Source organism: Pelodiscus sinensis, chromosome 17, assembly GCF_049634645.1.
Source record: "Pelodiscus sinensis isolate JC-2024 chromosome 17, ASM4963464v1, whole genome shotgun sequence".
Classification (NCBI taxonomy): domain Eukaryota; kingdom Metazoa; phylum Chordata; order Testudines; family Trionychidae; genus Pelodiscus; species Pelodiscus sinensis.
In genome coordinates, this window is record NC_134727.1 from 18,953,294 (window position 1) to 18,971,020 (window position 17,727).

The following is a 17,727-nucleotide window of genomic DNA, read 5'->3' on the forward strand; positions in this document are numbered from 1 at the left end:
TTATACTAGGCATGTAAGCCTAGGCTTATCAGGTAGTCGAGTCATTACTCAACTAATCGCTTACCCTCTTGCTGCCTCTGTATCAGCAAGGCAGCAAGATGGGGAACAGGAACCGGTGCAGGGGGGAGCTGGTTTAAAAACCGGTTCCCCACAGCACTGTTTCCACCGGGGCCATGGGAGGCAGAGCACAGCAGGGCGAAATGGCGCGAGCCGGCACTGAGCAGTCTCGGCTCTCTTCAGGTCCCAGACACTGCCGCTCTGCTTTTTAAATGTAGTAAGAGCTCGGTGGTTCTTACTACATTTAAAAAAGCAGAACCTCTGCAAAGCCCCTTATTGACTAATTTAGTAGTCGATGGAAATTCCATTGATTACTCAGCTTCCTAACTGCCATTTAACATCCCTAGTTTATACGGACCACATTTATACAGAACTTTCAGCTGACACAATAGTGCTATATAAAAGGGAAGTGGTTGTCTTTTATTTGATTAATGGTTTTAATGTAGATGCTGTAAATTAAATAATTCTCTAATCAGTGGAAAGCTGTTATTCCTGTACTCTAGCTTGACTTAAATTTAGTCTTTAGGCAGATACCCATTTTCTGATTGTAACTGGTCTGAAAGAAAAGAAGGATGCTTTAAATATTCAGAAGTGTTGAATGATCTGCTAGGTGACAACGCCATCCGTTGCTTCAGTTTTCAGATATTGGGGTTTTTGGTATGCCTTTAACTTGGTTAAGATGCAGTTGCTTTCTCATAATAAATTGGGGTTAGGCTGTGATAATCTTACTTCCACTGATTTGGTACTAGGAATGAGTAAGGAGATAACAGGCATGCTTACCAGAGTAACTGGTTAATCAGTGGAGGGGGGTGCTCTGGCTGGGCCTGACCTGGCTGAGCAGCCCCTACCCACAGCACCACAGGGGGCTGTATTAGCCCACCATACAGTCACCCACCATGGGATCATGGTTAACCAGTTAAACTTTTCATTTAATTGGTTAACGTTAACTGGGAATTTACATCCCTAACTAGTACTTCACTTTACACTTTGCTCACAAGGGGCCATGAGTAAGAATATCCTCACAATCTGGCCCTTTAAAGATAATGGGTATCTCTTTTAATATAAACTCATGGAATAAGCTCTATGCAATGTGAATGATGAGAGTGGTAGAATCTAGCTAGCTCATGTAATCTTATTTCTTCCTCAGAAAACAGACTAGTCATTTTGGCACATTTCAGCTTTTCTGGATAATCAGTCAGGACCCAAGTCAACAAAAAAAATCCTTGTTCAAATGGAAAACAAACTATCCAGCCAATGCAGCAAAACTTCATACCTTGAAAAATAATTACTATTGAGAAAAGTAACTGCAAAAGCTAATGCATGTTTTTCTAGAGACAACTTTCCTGACCCTTACTTTGATTCTCATTTCAAAAGTTTGTGTCCACCACTAACAGTTTAAAAATGATGGCTGATTTTGGGATGGGAGGCTAACTTATCCATACTGAGTGATTTTTTTTTTTTTTTTTTTTTTTTTTGTCCTCAAGCTTTTACCTGGACATGGTACAACTTGAAATATGCTTTATATAATAAAGGATAGATTCAGACACTTTAGTACAAGAATATCATATTTGTTGAGAAATTAGTAGAAAAATATCATTGCATTAGAGAGAGTTTATAAACCATGAGTCAATTGGGCAGTTTAGCTTGGTCATTCTTAAATACTGAATTTTAGGGCCTGCACTGACAATAATAGCACTAGACATTCAGTTTAGTATAGCGCTCATAATACAGTTCAATATTATTTGGCCTTGAAATACAAGCTTCTCATCTTTTGAGATTTCTGTAGTAAGACATTGTGAATCTAGTTAGTATATAGGAGGGTAATTAGCAGGTTTTCTGGGTTTGTTTTTGGGGTTGAGAGGAGAGTGGTCTTTTCCATGCTCTTATCTACAAATAAACTCCCATGTGAGTTGTCAGAATTAGTCACCACTTATTGTAGATTGTGCAAATGTCCAAATTATGTTGGTTCTCTGGACTGTGTTGGGGGGAGGGGGAAGAGAATTCTTTGAGCTTTGCTTCTCTTTGGTGAGTCTTCAGAGGAGAGCCATGAGAATGGTTAGAGTATTGGAAACATGATAAACAATAACTCCGAGTCTAACTTGACAAAAAAAGGGTTAAGTTGTAACCTGATCACAGTCTATAAATATCTACTTGGAGAAAATATTTGTGTTCTTCAGTCTAACAGATAAAGGTATAACAAAATCCGGAGTCTGGAATTTGAAGATAGACAAATTCAGTTTAGAAAGTGGACATAAATCTGTAGCAGTCAGGATAATTTAACCATTTGAATAATTTAACAAAGCTTGTGGTGGATTCTCTATTACCAACACTTTACACCAAAATCTAATCTTGATTTAAAAAAAAACTATGGTTCAAGCAGAAATTATGTTGAAAGTTCTATGGCTTGTATCAAGCAGGAGGGCAGACTAGGTCAGTAGTTTGGGCCATGGAATTTTTGAACGTGTCTGTGAATTCTGCTGTGTTCTTTGAGCTTGTCTCCTTCATTCATGGAGAAGGAGGGATGTAATGGTATACTCCAAATGTTAACCACTGATGGCACCAACGTGTGTCACTTAATAAATTACCCATCTGTGATTTGCTCTCCTTTCTTACATGAAGAACAAAATTATTACCAATGTTGACATCTGATAAGTGTCCAGTGATAGCAATTACATTCCAGACTTTTTGCAGACTCCCAAGGATGTATCTGATTCTGGTTGTCTAAACACTATAGGGAACTTCTTCATAGTTGTAACAATTACAGATGCTTTCTCTAGAATGAAGCCTTTTTTTGCCAATGAAAGAGGTGCTTTTGGCTGATATCAGCTGTTTCAGAACCCTAGTTTAGTCTTTTTATGACACGATACATTTAATATTTTGTCTTTTGTTTTTAATTCTGTATTCACTCATTTTAAAAGTAAATCATAGGGGCACGATTTGCAAAATCATAACATTTTGGAAATTACTTTTTTCTGTTCTTTCCTGGCTCTGAATCAACAACATATGATCTGGCTCCGAGCTTCTCCAAAATTGGAGTCTGGTTTAATACTTTATTTTTACCCTAATGTAGGCCGAGAGTGAATTTCAGCCCTTCTCAGTAATGTAAAATTATGACCTTGGATATTTCTTAATGATAGAAATTCATCCTGTTAAATGAATGCTGGTGGCTCACATTTACCACTGTAGTAGTCAGTGTGAAAACTTGATTATATATTTAAGTTCAATGGATATGTTTTTCCTTTTTATTTTAAAAATATTCATTTGCAGCTTCAGCATTATCCTAATACATAAAGACCTCCAATTAACTAGAAATTTACTAATGAAGCCCGTTTATTTCAGTGTCAGAAATGGAAAATGAAAAGAGAGCAAATTATGGACCCATATAAAGTAGAAAATTGCAAGTACAGTAAAACTCCAATAGTCCAGCATCCAATTTGTATGTCACTCCCAATGGTCCAGCATCAAAATGGCAAGAGCCTAGTGAGTGGGCTTCGGCAAAAAACGAATCATAAGGTAACGGCGGCAGCAGCTGAATCTAGCAAAACCGGACAGGACTGAGTCAGTCTGCCATTGGCATTGTGTGACACTGGACAGTGCTTATGCTACAATAAAAAGGGTTCAAAACACTTTATATACAGTATATAGTGTGTGTGTGTGTGTGTGTGAGACACCAGCTTATAGTATAGTATAGTGTGTGTGTGTGTGTGTGTGTGACGACACCTGATAGTCCGGCATATCCGATAATCCGGCACCACCTAGGTTCTGGATTATCGGAAGTCTACTGTTCTTTGTGCCAAGAACAGAACAGAATCCCAGTCTAAGGAGTTTCCAAAATGTCATTATCAGTGAGTGCAGTGCTGTACAAGATAGAAAAGTGTTGTTTAGGTCTTGGCTAGGGGGAAAAAAGTGTTTTTAACATGCCAGTTGATACTAACTAAAATCCAGTGGTAGAAAAAGTACCCGAAAAAGTTACTTGAGTAGAAGTACTGCTACTTTGAAAAAAATATAAGTAAAAGTCAAAGTATCCTTCTGGAAAACTACTTGAGTAAAAGTACAAAGGTATCACATCTTAATTGTACTCAATATCCAGAAGTAAAAAGTAGCTGTCCTATGGAAATCTATGATTAACCACCCAAATTATCCTAGGGCACCATTATTTGAGTTAGGGACCACGTAAGTGAGAGGTAACACCCCGCCCCAACAAACCAACCAAATACCCTCACTGATGTGGCCCCCAGCTAAGATACTTCACTCTCCTGGTGCTCCATCCCCAGTGGGGGAGGGAAGGAAGAGGAGGCATGGAGGAACCAAGTTTCAGGGCTTCCCACAGACCAAATTAACTCTTTTGGGATCCCAGGGTTAGTAGATTTTGTGAGCCCACCACCCAGGCTCTGGGGTGAGGCTAAAATGAGTTCAGTGCGTGGGAGAGAGTTCCAGGGAGTGGGAGAGGGATGAGGGTGGGGATCTGTGAGGGTGCAGGAGTGGACCAGGGTTGGAAAAGCTGGGCGGGAAGGATGGGAGTGCAGGGGCTAGCCATGAGAGGAGTGTGCGGGGGGTGCTTACCTAGCTCTGCGCTCCCCACTGCTCCCATTGACCAAAATCTCTCCCGTGAGTAGTTTCCAGCACCACATTCCCTCAGCTGCGGGGGAGGGTGAGTGGCAGCTCATGGCACTGCACTGCTTCTCCTCAACATGCTGGATCCAGTCTGCAAGGCTTAAACCTCCCCATCCCTGCACAGATACTGTTTTTTAATGAAAATGTGTTGATGTGGCTGTTAAAAGGCTCCTTCGTCGGCAGGGTCTTTATGCTTGTTGATTATTTTGTTTTTTTTAATTGTCACTGGATTGGATGCTGTACTTTAGAAAATCAGAATGCTGGCTTGCACAACTGTCAGTGAGGTGCTGAAAGTAGTGACTAAGCACTTCTGGAAATGGTAGTGGAGTAAAAAGTACAGTGTTTTTAAAAAAACCTATTTGAGTAAAAGTCAAAGTATCACAAAAATAAGTTACTTGAATGAAGTACAAAATTAAAAAAAAAATACTTGAGTAGTGTAACGAAGTAATGTAGACAAGGCAATTTTGATTTTTTTTTTTAACATGTGAATTGGTTGATATAAACCTGAGCCTGCCCCCTCAGAGTTTATTTTTACCAGCTAACATACAGCTGCCTATCTCTAATTAAAATCCTAGTGTAGCTAGAAGAAGTGTGTGTGTAGTTTTCCTAGTGTAGATGTAGTTTTAGGTAGGCAGGGTGATGTGTGATCAGTGAGTTTGGCGTGCTCAGTGTAGCTTGTGTGTCACTCCAACTCCCATCTTTGTGCTGTCTTACATACTGCCTCTTTTGCATGGAAAAGCCTCCCAATGCTAGGCTGCTGGCATTCTCATTCAAGTGCTCATTCAGCTCTCTCTCAGCCAAATTCATTAGCGCCCTAATCCTGCAAGTTGTTCCATGTAAGTGGATATTTGAGGAGCCCCACAAAAATTATGAGGGGCTCTGCATGGCCTCAAGGCTTCTCCCACACAATGTTTTTGGCAGGTTTGGAATTTAAGGAACTTTAAATCTAAGGTGACCTTTTTAACTCAATTGTTCGGCATATCATCTTTAGGTATGTTGTCTAGATTGTCTTTTGAGGCAAAGACTTATCTGTGTGCCTTATACAGGACTGAGCACATTGGTAATGCATAATATAATACACGTTCGTCTTTTGGAGCTTCTAAAAGAAGATGGCAGGAACTTGGCATATACTAATTGGGAGACAACTCAGCATGACAGGTGGCATGGAGATGCCAGTAAGCAAGTGAAACAATGGGAGAAGAGATGGGAGATATAACCGGAGGCAAGGATACAGATGGATTCATTGAGAAAAGCCTTGAGAACGAGGAAGTGTAAAAATTGCACTATATTCTCATTGCAGGGGACATTGAGGGTACAGAATATCAGAGATTACAGGCAGTCCCCGGGTTACATGGATCCGACTTACATCGGATCCCTACTTACAAACGGGGTGAGGCAACCCTGCACTAGCTGCTTCCCCCCAGCAGACCAGGGAGACGCGAAGCTAGGGCCCACCCCCAGCAGACCAGGGAGACGCAGAGTGGCTTTTTTCAGCAGACACCTCAGCTTGAGAATAAAGGACTGAGGGAAGTGAGGTGTGGGAGAATAAAACTGAGCTCTGGAGAAATGTTTGGCTAGAGTTTCCCCTACAATATGTACCAGTTCTGACTTACATACAAATTCAACTTAAGAACAAACCTACAGTCCCTATCTTGTACGTAACCCGGGGACTGCCTGTACTTGATTTAGACTAAGTTGCTCACCATTTACTTTCTTGGAGAATTTTTCCCTGGGCTAATATTAACAATACAAACAGTAGTGTGTGCTTCCCTAAGGGGAAGTGGAGGGAATATGGGGCGGGGCAGCAGGCCAGCCACCACATGGGACAGGGAGGGAGTGCCACCCATCCCTGCTTCTGGTCACTGCCCCTGCCTGCCTGCAGCTCCCAGCCCTTGCTGTAGCTCTGTTCTTGATCCAAGCTCCTTCCCCAGAAGAGGCTCTATATCACAGTCCCAGGAGGGAGGCCATCCAGCTCTTCTCCAGTCCTATTCTCAGCTGCAATTTGGTTCCACTCCTGTCCTGGGCCAGTCCGTGAAGGGGGCAAAGAAGGAAAGCCATCCAGCGCTACTCCAGACCCATCTCACAGTCCTGGCTGAGGCCGTGGCTCTGGTGGTTGGGCAGACACTTTACATTGTTAACATTTCATAAAAAGTTTGGAGACCATTGGTCTAGTTGATAACAGAGGTTATGGCCACCTTATTCAAAGCAGTGGGTTGCCCTACATGCAATATGACTATATATTGCAATTTTCTGGCAAGAGGTGGGTTAAGGATGAAATTTCAGCCTTCACTCAATTTTCTTGGGTATGACCAAGCCTTCGATGGTGTTTTAACTTAAATTGTAAAGGAATTAAAGAAAAAACTAGGAATTAAAGAAAAAACTTCAGTGAAGAGGAAGTTGTACAAAATATCACTGAAGTGGTCTTACTTTTTAGTGCTAACTCTATACACAGATCTCTTTTATCCAAGAACTAGGTGACTGCCTTTCCACCACTAGTAACTATTTCAGTTCAAATAAAGCCTTCTTTAAGGAATCTTAGCTAGCACAGTTGCAAAAGCACAGATTTCTCTAAAGTAAACTATGAAAGTCATGTATCGAATAAGGCTTTACATTTTAGTCAGGCATGTCTTCAGCCTTCCAAAAACACAGCACTTCCACAAAACATCCCCAAAAGTGCACAAATATACAGGAAATTGATGGGCTTTGAGCACAACAGGGATATCTTTGAAAAGTAAAATAATATGTGGCTCCAAAGGAATATTTTAAAATGTCAAAAATAAGGTGGACCAGATTAAATAAATGTGGAAAAATACAAAAGAGTACTACCATATGTTTAATTTTAAAATAAAAAGCAGAATTTAACCATAATGCTGAATGTTTTTGACTAGATCTTGGGGGGAGGGTGGTTTGGGGGGGTAAAATTTTTTTCCCAGAAAAATACTGTTGAGTCTCAACCTGCTCAATAATATTTTGTACTAAAATTCCCACAGCTACTTGCTAAGTTGCATGTTTGTACTATTTATGTTGAGAAAACGTGGCTTGTAATGACACACAGGTAGAGAAGCAGCAAGAAGTTTGCGAATTCAATCTCTGTGTCAGATAGGCCCTTTTCAGGAATTACAGTTATGTCGAATAGCAAGTTTTCAAGAGTAGCGGTGCACCAGATAAGTGAGGTTTTTGTATGTTTTGGTTTTGTTACCAGTTTACAGACCATGGGATTTTATGGCTTTATAGACAAGAGTATGCTTTGAAAACACTTTAGGTTCTTAAAGGCACAAAAGCTTTGGACCTCTCTACAGTATAAAAAGCAACTAGTAAGGCCATTGCATGGAAATAAACTTAGATTCTCACTCATTTGGGAACTATAGGAACATCTTAGATTTTACTTAAAATAGTAGTATAATTACCATATATAAACTATACTTTTTGTGAAGATCCCAAAATGTAAGATACAAGTTTATAGCACAGGGCTCGGCAACCTTTTCAAACCAAAGAGCCAAACTATATCAAAATTCAGAACAAGTAGTCAGCAGAGAGCCATATAAGAATGCCCATTTGCATGACTGAAAATATTCAACTTAATATGATAATTTACATAATAATAGCATAAATGAAACATTGTAGTCAGACTTCTGCTACTGCTGGTGATGCAGGAGGCAGGGTTGGGGTGTGTGAGAGTTGCAGGAGGCAGGGCAGGGTGCTGGGGATGGGAAGTAAAGTAAGTGGCAGTAAGATTACCTTATCTGGCCGGGGATGAGCTGCTGCACCCGGACAGCAGTGGCTGGACAAGGGGTTGAACCAGGATCACCACAGATGGATTGTGACCTCCCCTCCTACCCAGGCAGCAGCAGGAGGGGGCCCCTACAATCCCTCCCTGCAGCCAGATGGGGGCCGAAACATGGGACCTGCCCCAGGATCAGGGCTGAGGATAAGACGCTGTGCCTAAATGGGGGTTGGGCCTTGATTGAGGCCTTGTTGACCAGGCTGCCGCAGCCGGAGCTCAAGATGGGCCACCATGGTCAGGCTGTTGCATCATGGGGCTGGGTCACGGGGTCTGTCTTAGCAGCACGGCAGCTGGGGACAGACAGTGGCAGTTAGATGGGGGCTGGAGCTGGGCCACCACAGCCAGTTGGAGGCATATACAGTTGTCAGCACCTCTCACTATCCCTTTGCCAGCTCTTCTTGCTGCAGCACAGCCAGTTCTTCCTGGGGTGCACCACCTTATTTTCACCTCTGGTTAAAGATGAAATAGATAAAAGAAAGATCACCTTAACATGAGTAATTATGCAATTTTAAAATTTTGAATTTTAATTTAAAAAGTTGCACATGTTTTGGGAATGACAAAAGAGCCATATTTGGTTCTGTACTGAGTTATAGGTTGCTGACCTCTGTTATAGCAGGAAATACATGCCAAGCACTTGTGGCTACATTGTCAATTGAGGACCAGTGTGTAGCTATACTTTCTCATTGGGATTATGTGTGTTGAATGCCCCCATCAGAAAAAGATCAGTAAAATAAATATAAAATAATCGCCTAAGTAAATTTGATTGTTTGGCTTTATTTCACCTGAGTTAAGTATCTACGAATTGTAGCGGATTTAAAACATTTAGATGCTGTAGCTACTTGTGGGTTTGCAAAGTTGAATTTTGAATGAGGAAAGAAAATAAAAGCTGGTGATTTATTATCAGAGTTTTTTATAGTACTCTCCAAGAAATTCAGATTTTGGAACAGTTTTCTCCTGTCTGTTAGGGTTGTAGATCACGTGATTATTTTTAAGTGTAATTTTGAGTGGGGAATGACTTATTGGGCATGTTCTAGTAGTTGTGGAGATCGTCTTAATTATTTTGGCAGTAGAACATTCTCAATTCCCAGCACCCTGTTACCTTCCTCAAAAAAGCTCAGAAAAAGTGGTGAGCTCCATAGTTGTAACTACCATGTACATGCATCAGTTTTTATAATGGAGTGCGCACAGTTTTCAACTATGGATCTCTGGAGGTGTGCAGAGGGCAGTGATCCACACAGCTGTTACGCTTCTCAACTATGGTTGTCAGTCTTGAAACTATGAAGCTTCCTGTTAGTAGTAAGTTAATCAAGGACTCTTAGGGTTTGTGCTGGCTTTTTGGTAACCTTAACTTCAAAAAAATTAAGACACCTTTCTGCATCCTATATATATCTTTGTCAAGAGTTATAAATTTAATCATGATCAGATTTGGAAGTCACTGACATTGAAAAGGTAGGGAACATGCAGAATCAAAGTATCAAGTGACTTATGTGCCTAGTACAAGGGGTGGTCCATTATTAAGAAGACATACATCCAGGGAGAGCAGTAAAGAGTACACAGACTAAATAAGGTGGTAATCCAGAAGCTAAATCAATTGTATTCAAAATAAAGTCTCTTTACTATGCTTGTCTCCTTTGCAGATGTAATGTTAATTTGTATAACCAAACAACTGAGAGGTGGGGGACAGAGATAATCTTCTGGACACTGTTTTAAGTGGTCGGTAGTATGGAAAGGCTCAAGAACCACTGAGCTAGTATAAAGGAGATGAAACTAGATCTTTTGGTTCTTATAACAATGTTTGAAAGGCTGTTTTCTTTCTCATTTAACATGCAGCAAGGACATATGGGAGAAGGCGAGGTAACAATATTCCTCTTTAATTTTCTAATGTTGAAAATGTCTCATGGTGCACATAGCACTAAGCTGTTACTAGAAAGCAACTTAAAAAGATAAGATTTGAAAGTATCACTTTAACCAAGCTTACGTAATTAGTTTGCATGCTGTGGTAATCATTTTAACTGAATAAAGTATCATTCCAGAATAGTACTACCTTGGTTGAGATGGGCATAATCCTCTAGCTAAGCATCATCTACATGCATTACTACTCAGAAGAGCTAAAATACTGTTTTTCCTCCTGTGTTTATGAATGATAACTCGGTTGAAGTGATTCCTATTATGACTATTGAGTGCCGACAGTTGTGTTTGCACAGCATAGTCTGTAGTGGATATGGGCCCTATCCCATTGGGTTTATGATGAAAGGCCCTGATCCTGTAAACATGTATACTGATTAAGTTTATGCATATTAGTAGTGTGGTTGTGTTCAACATGACTACCTAGATATTCAACGTTTCTCACATGCATAATCATCTACAGGAATTGGGTCTTAATAAACAAGATAAAAATGGATAATGCACCAGATGAGAGAAACCACTGTAAAGCCTTGAAAAGCTATAATGGTAGAAACTTAGTCATAAAAGTGGGTTTGATTTCATTTTGTTAATTTTCAAAGGATTTCTTGAGTAAAAGACATTTAAAAAATAAGGTGGTTGAATACTGAAACTAAAACTTCATCACTTTTGAGTTCTTTAATTTTCTGAATGTATTTATTCTATAGCTTAAGGAAGAATATTGGTAAAATGGGATCTCTACTAGATTTTGACTTTACATAGATGATGTCCTAATTTTAGAGGTGATCCAATCTTCAGTCTCTAAATAATTGGATTTAATTTAAAATAATGTAAATGTATGTAACCTAGTTGGCATTCCAAATGAAGGATAACTAAGATAAATTAATCCCACTGATAACCATTTTTGTAGATCATAGTGAATTCTGAAATATCACCGTGTAGCTAACTGTTGGCAAATGAAATATTTTTCTAGACACCTTAACATACCTCATGCTGATTTGCTCCCCCACCACCCATATGTGTATTAGTACAGGACTGGTCAGCTTATGTTGTGATTCTATTTATTGTACATTGTAAAAAGGAAAATATCATTGCAGGGATTAGTTTGAGTGCATTTGTGTGTATTGCGTTATATAATTGGATTTGTAAATCAAAGATCTTTAGTAAGGAATATGCACAAAAAGTGTTACAGCAAAAGAACATGTGACTGTCTCAGTAAAGGAACAATTCTTGCAACATGTTTGGTTAGAAAACGAATTAATGAACAAACAAATCGTCTTGTAGAATATCTAAGTAAAGTTGATCTGCTCCAAGAATGCCACATTACTAAATGAGTCTCCAGTCGTCATTTGCAGGAAATTGCAGTGTCTCTTTTGTCTCCGTATTTTTATCATCTACAAGTGTATGGCTTGTGATTTTAATGTTTTGATATCAAGTGACCTAAAAAATGAATGTATTTAGCTGATGTGGGAATTTTTTTTGTTGTACTGTGAAATTACCTTATGAATGTAAGAAGTTCTTTGGGAAATGACATACATCCTTGATTTTTAGTTATGTATATACAATCAGGATAGTCCCTAGGAAGTAATCATTAAGGTTAAATAATGTTTCTTTCTCTCTCAAGTCTTTTAAAAATGACTTGCATAAAAACACAGCTAAGTTTTAGCTATGGAAAATTGTAGTCTTAGAAGTTCTTTTAAAATGCTGTTTGTTCTGTTATATATTTTCAATAATAAGATTTTGCATCTTTCTGTAGCTGTGTAATTCTCATGACATTTGGAATGTAGTAGAACTAGAAATGATAAAGGTTAAATGAATATCAAAGGTTAGTAGAATATCAAAATGATCATGTTTTGTCTTCCCATTACTCATTGAAAGGGAAGAGTAAAAGAAGCCGTACTGCTAATAATTAACACTTTTTAAAATATTTATATGGTATGTTTTGTCCTATTAGAATGTTTTTCCCTTTTTTTTTCCTAGGTCAATCTTCACTGTTTCCAATGGAAGATGGGTTCCTGGATGATGGACGTGGGGATCAGACTCTTCATAGTGGGTTAGGATCACCACACTGCTTCTCTCACCAAAATGGCGAAAGAGTGGAACGATATTCCCGCAAGGTGTTCGTAGGTGGACTGCCACCAGATATTGATGAAGGTATTCTCAGAAACCAATGCAGTCAAAACAACCCACACTGACCCAATGATAAGGGGTCATTTTACCGGGGGAAGCTGTTCTAGATTTAATTTTAACAAACGGAGGAACTAGTTGATAATTTGACAGTGGAAGGCAGCTTGGGTGAAAGTGATCATGAAATCATAGAGTTCACAATTCTAAGGAACGGTAGAAGGGAGAACAGCAAAGTAGAGACAATGGATTTCAGGAAGGTGGATTTTGGTAAGCTCAGAGAGCTGATAGGTAAGGTCCCATGAGAATCAAGAATGAGGGGAAAAACAACTGAGGAGATTTGCCAGTTTTTCAAAGGGATATTGTTAAGGGCCCAAAAGCAAGCTATTACGCTGTGTAGGAAAGATGGAAAATATGGCAAAAGACTGCCTGGGCTTAACCACAAGAACTTGCATGATCTAAAAATAAAAAAGGAGTCCTATTAAAAAATGGAAATTAGGACAAATTACAAAAAATGAATATAGGCAAACAACACCAGAATGCAGGGGCAAGATCAGAAAGGCAAAGGCACAAAATGAGCTCAAACTAGCTATAGGAATAAAGGGAAACAAGAAGACTTTTTATAAATACATTAGAAGCAAGAGGAAGACCAAGGAGAGGTACTGCTCAGTGAGGAGGGCGAAACCGTAACAGGAAACTTGGAAATGGCAGAGATGCTTAATGACTTCTTTGTTTCGGTCTTCACCAAGAAATCTAATGAAGGAATGCCTAATATAGTGAATGCTAGTGGAAAGGGAGTAGGTTTAGAAGATAAAATTAAAAAAAAAGTTAAAAATCACTTAGAAAAGTTAGAGATGCCTGCAAGTCACCAGTGCCTGATGAAATGCATCCTAGAATACTTAATAGCTGATAGCTAGAGGCTCAGATACCTCCTCTATCATGTTTAGAAAATCATGGGAGACGAGAGATTCCAGAAGACTAGAAAAGGGCAAATATAGTGCCCATCTATAAAAAGGGAAATAAGAACAACCCAGGAAACTACAGACCAAACTACAGTTAGTTTAACTTCTGTGACAGGGAAGATAATGGAGCAAGTAATTAAGGAAATTATCTGTAAACACTTGGAAGGTGGTAAGGTGATAGGTAACAGCCAGCATGGATTTGTAAAGAACAAATCATGTCAAACCAATCTGATAGCTTTCTTTGATAGGATAACGAATCCTGTGGATAAGGGAGAAGCGGTGGATGAGATATATCTGGACTTTAGTAAGGTGTTTGATACGGTCTCGCACGATATTCTTATCAATAAACTAGGCAAATACAATTTAGATGAGGCTACTATAAGGTGGGTGCATAACTGGCAGGATAACTGTACTCAGAGAGTAGTTATTAATGGTTCTCAATCCTGCTGGAAAGGTATAACAAGTGGGGTTCCGCAGGGGTCTGTTTTGGGACCGGCTTTGTTCAGTAGCTTCATCAACGATTTAGATATTAGTATAGAAAGTACACTTATTAAGTTTGCAGATGATACCAAGCTGAGAGGGGTTGCAACTGCTTTGGAGGATAGGGTCATAATTCAAAATGATCTGGACAAATTGGAGAAATGGTCTGAGGTAAACAGGATGAAGTTTAATAAAGACAAATGCAAAGTGCTCCACTTAAGAAGGAACAATCAGTTTCACGCATACAGAATGGGAAGCGACTATCTAGGAAGGAGTACGGCAGAAAGGGAACTAGGGGTTATAGTGGACCACAAGCTAAATATGAGTCAGCAGTGTGATGCTGTTGCAAAAAAAGCAAACATGATTCTGGGATGCATTAATAGGTATGTTGTGAGCAAGACATGAGAAGTCATTCTTCCACTCTACTCTACGCTGGTTAGGCCTCAGTTGGAGTATTGTGTCCAGTTCTGGGCACCACATTTCAAGGAAGATATGGAGAAATTGGAGAGAGTCCAGAAGAGCAACAAGAATGATTAAAGGTCTAGAGAACATGAAGGTCTAGAGAAGGCTGAAAGAATTGGGTTTGTTTAGTTTAGAAAAGAAGATTAAGGGGGGACATGATAGCAGTTTTCAGGTATCTAAAAGGGTGTCATAAGGAGGAGGGAGAAAACTTGTTCATCTTGGCCATTGAGGATAGAACAAGAAGCAGTGGGCTTAAACTGTAGTAAGGGAGGTTTAGGTTGGATGTTAGGAAAAACTTCCTAACTGTCAGGGTGGTTAAACACTAGAATAAATTGCCCAGGGAGATTGTGGAATCTCCATTTGTGGAGATATTTAAGAGTAGGTTAGATAAACATCTATCTGGGATAGTCTAGACCAGTGTTTCCCAAATGGTGCTCCGTGGAATCCCGGGGTTCCGTGAAGTGAAAGTAAGGGTTTCACGAGTATTTGGTCCCCGCCCTCCCCTCCCCGCCTCGAGACCTTCTTCTCTTAAACCTTCTCTGGTTTCCTGCTGGCTTTCAGATACCTCCTCTCCCCTCCCGTGCTGCCCGTCTGCATTTCCAAAGCCTGATCGGGACATGCGTGACTGCATTTTGGCTGCAAGGTCTCCCTGGTTTTTTGGGGTTTTTTTCCCCTTGACAAATTTTCCTCCTGGCTGTAGGGGTTCCTCAAAATTCTTCCGCGTTTAAAAGGATTCCATGGCCAAATAAAATTGGGAAACACAGGTCTAGACAGCACAGTAAACTACCTATAATCTGGCACCTTTAGGACCCAGGGGGTGCCAGATTATCAAATATGCCGGACTATCGGAAGGGGGGCTATGAGGGGTCTGGGGTGGTGGGGGGGGATGCTAACCCCGACCTCTCATAGCCCCCCCGACCCTTCATAGCCCCCCCTTCTGATAGTCCAGCTCTGCCCCAGGCGTCCCCGATTCAGCCTCTGCTGGTCAGTTTCAGCAGCGGCTGAATCGGGGACGCCTGGGGCAGAGCAGCTGGAGTGCTGCCAGGTTGGTCCCGAGGGGCAGCACTACAAGACCAACCCGGCAGCGCCCCAGCTGTTCTGCCCCTGGCTTCCCTGATTCAGCTGCTGGTCAGTTTCAGCAGCGGCTGAATCGGGGAAGCTGGATGCTGAGCAGCTCCAATTGTCCAGCAGCCAGAGTACTTCTGGGTTCCTGATAGTGCCGGACCATAAGGAGTGCCGGAGCATTGGTTGCTGGACCAATGGAGTTTTACTGTACTTGGTCCTGCCATGAGGGCAGGGGATTGGACTCTATGACCTCTTGAGGTCCCTTCCAGTCCTAGTATTCTATGATTCTATAAACTGTAAAGTGGACTCTGTTGTGTCTAAAGAATGATAACAGAATTCTTGTATCATATAGTTGGCCAGATCCTAAGTGGCACTGAACACCCGCTGTTCCCATTAGCCCTGTCCTGACAACGGCTTTGTTACTGAATGATAAAAATACGAGCTCTTTAACAAAGAATAGTACAGGTTTTGAGAATGAGGACTTAATGTACTATAACATTTGTGAGATAAATATCTTCTTTCTCCAGTCCGTTTTTTGTTGTTGTATATAGCCCAGCCCTAGACCATAAAAACAGGCAGATCTGTTTTAGGGAGCAGTCCGTGCTAGGATCTTCATGTGAATAAGATTATCATAGTAATGTTCTTTGGTCAGCAGTGGTCTTGCCTTGACAGATGGATGTAGTGCCTCAGATGCTTAAGACTGTTGTGTCTAATGTAGATCAAAATCTTTCAACACTAAAGGTACATCTAGACTACATGCCTCTGTCGTCAGAGGCATGTAGATTAGGCTACTGTAGATTAATCTACAGTCCTAACAGAAACCAATTTATTTCTGTCACAAGGTTTGTTTTCTCTTAGGGTACGTCTAGACTACATGCCTCTGTCACCAGAGGCATGTAGATTAGGCTACCAGACATAGGAAAATGAAGCGGCGATTTAAATAATCGCCGCTTCATTTAAATTTACATGGCTGCCGCGCTGAGCCAACAAACAGCTGATCAGCTGTTTGTCACCTCAGCGCGATAGTCTGGACGCGCGGGTGTCGACATCAAAGGTATTTGTCGACCACCCAGGTATGCCTCCTGGGATGAGGTTTACCTGGGTGGTCGACAAATACCTTTGATGTCGACACCCGCATGTCCAGACTATCGCGCTGAGCCGACAAACAGCTGATCAGCTGTTTGTTGGCTCAGCGCGGCAGCCATGTAAATTTAAATGAAGCGGCGATTATTTAAATCGCCGCTTCATTTTCCTATGTCTGGTAGCCTAATCTACATGCCTCTGGTGACAGAGGCATGTAGTCTAGACGTACCCTAAGAGAAAACAAACCTTGTGACAGAAATAAATTGGTTTCTGTTAGGACTGTAGATTAATCATAGTTAACATATATATACGAACTAAGTCACAAATTAAAAAAATTAATTGCAGTTACTCAGTTTTAATGGCAATGTTAAACAATGAGAATACCAATTGAAATTTATTGAATTTGTTTTTTTACATTTTCAAATATATTGATTTCAAGTACAATTCAGAATACAAAGTGTACAATGCTAATTTTTTTATTTTTCTTACAAATATTTACACTGGAAAAGTGATAAATAGTATTTTTCATGTTACTTAATACAGGTACTGTAGTGCAATCTTTGTCATGAGAGTTGAACTTAAAAATGTAGAATTATGTACAAAAATAATGACTTTCAAAAATAATTGTATGTAAAATTTTTAATGCGCTCAGGACTATTACTTCTGGAGCCAGTCATTAAGAAAACAAGTTTGTTTACATTTATGGGAGAATATTGCTGCCTGCTTCTTATTTACACTGCCTTAGAAAGTGAAAATAGGTGTTAGCCTGGTACTTTCATAGCCAGCATTTCAAGGCATTTGTATGCCCCTTCATGCTTTGGCCACTATTCCAAAAGATATGCTTCCATGCTGATGATGCTCATTTAAAAATGCATTAATTACATTTGTGACTGAACTCCTTGGAGAATGGTCTGTCTCCTGCTGTTTTATTCACATTCACCATATATTTCATGTTACAGCACTCTCAGATGATGACCCAGCTTATATTGTTGGTTTTAAGAATAAATTCACTGCAGATCTGACTAAACACAAAGAAGGTACCAGTATGATATTTCTAGAGCAGGGTTGGGGGCCGCTGGCTCTCAGAAAAATCAGTTGGGGGCTGCACACAAGTGAGAAGCCAAAAAATAAAAACCCCAAACCCTCACTGACATGGACCCTAACGGAGAAGGATAAAAACACTCCCTACATTCC

The 17,727-nt window shown here is 40.2% G+C and overlaps 1 protein-coding gene across 8 annotated transcripts in view; it reads left to right on the forward strand.

The window, feature by feature from the left end:
- CPEB4 (cytoplasmic polyadenylation element binding protein 4) overlaps positions 1-17,727 on the forward strand; it is a 243,726-nt gene that overhangs the window by 170,939 nt on the left and 55,060 nt on the right. For all 8 annotated transcript variants that reach the window (XM_075900275.1, XM_075900271.1, XM_075900272.1 and 5 more), the window contains one exon: positions 12,338-12,511. In XM_075900275.1, the coding sequence (XP_075756390.1) occupies positions 12,338-12,511 (174 nt within the window). The remainder of the gene's footprint in view (positions 1-12,337; positions 12,512-17,727) is intronic.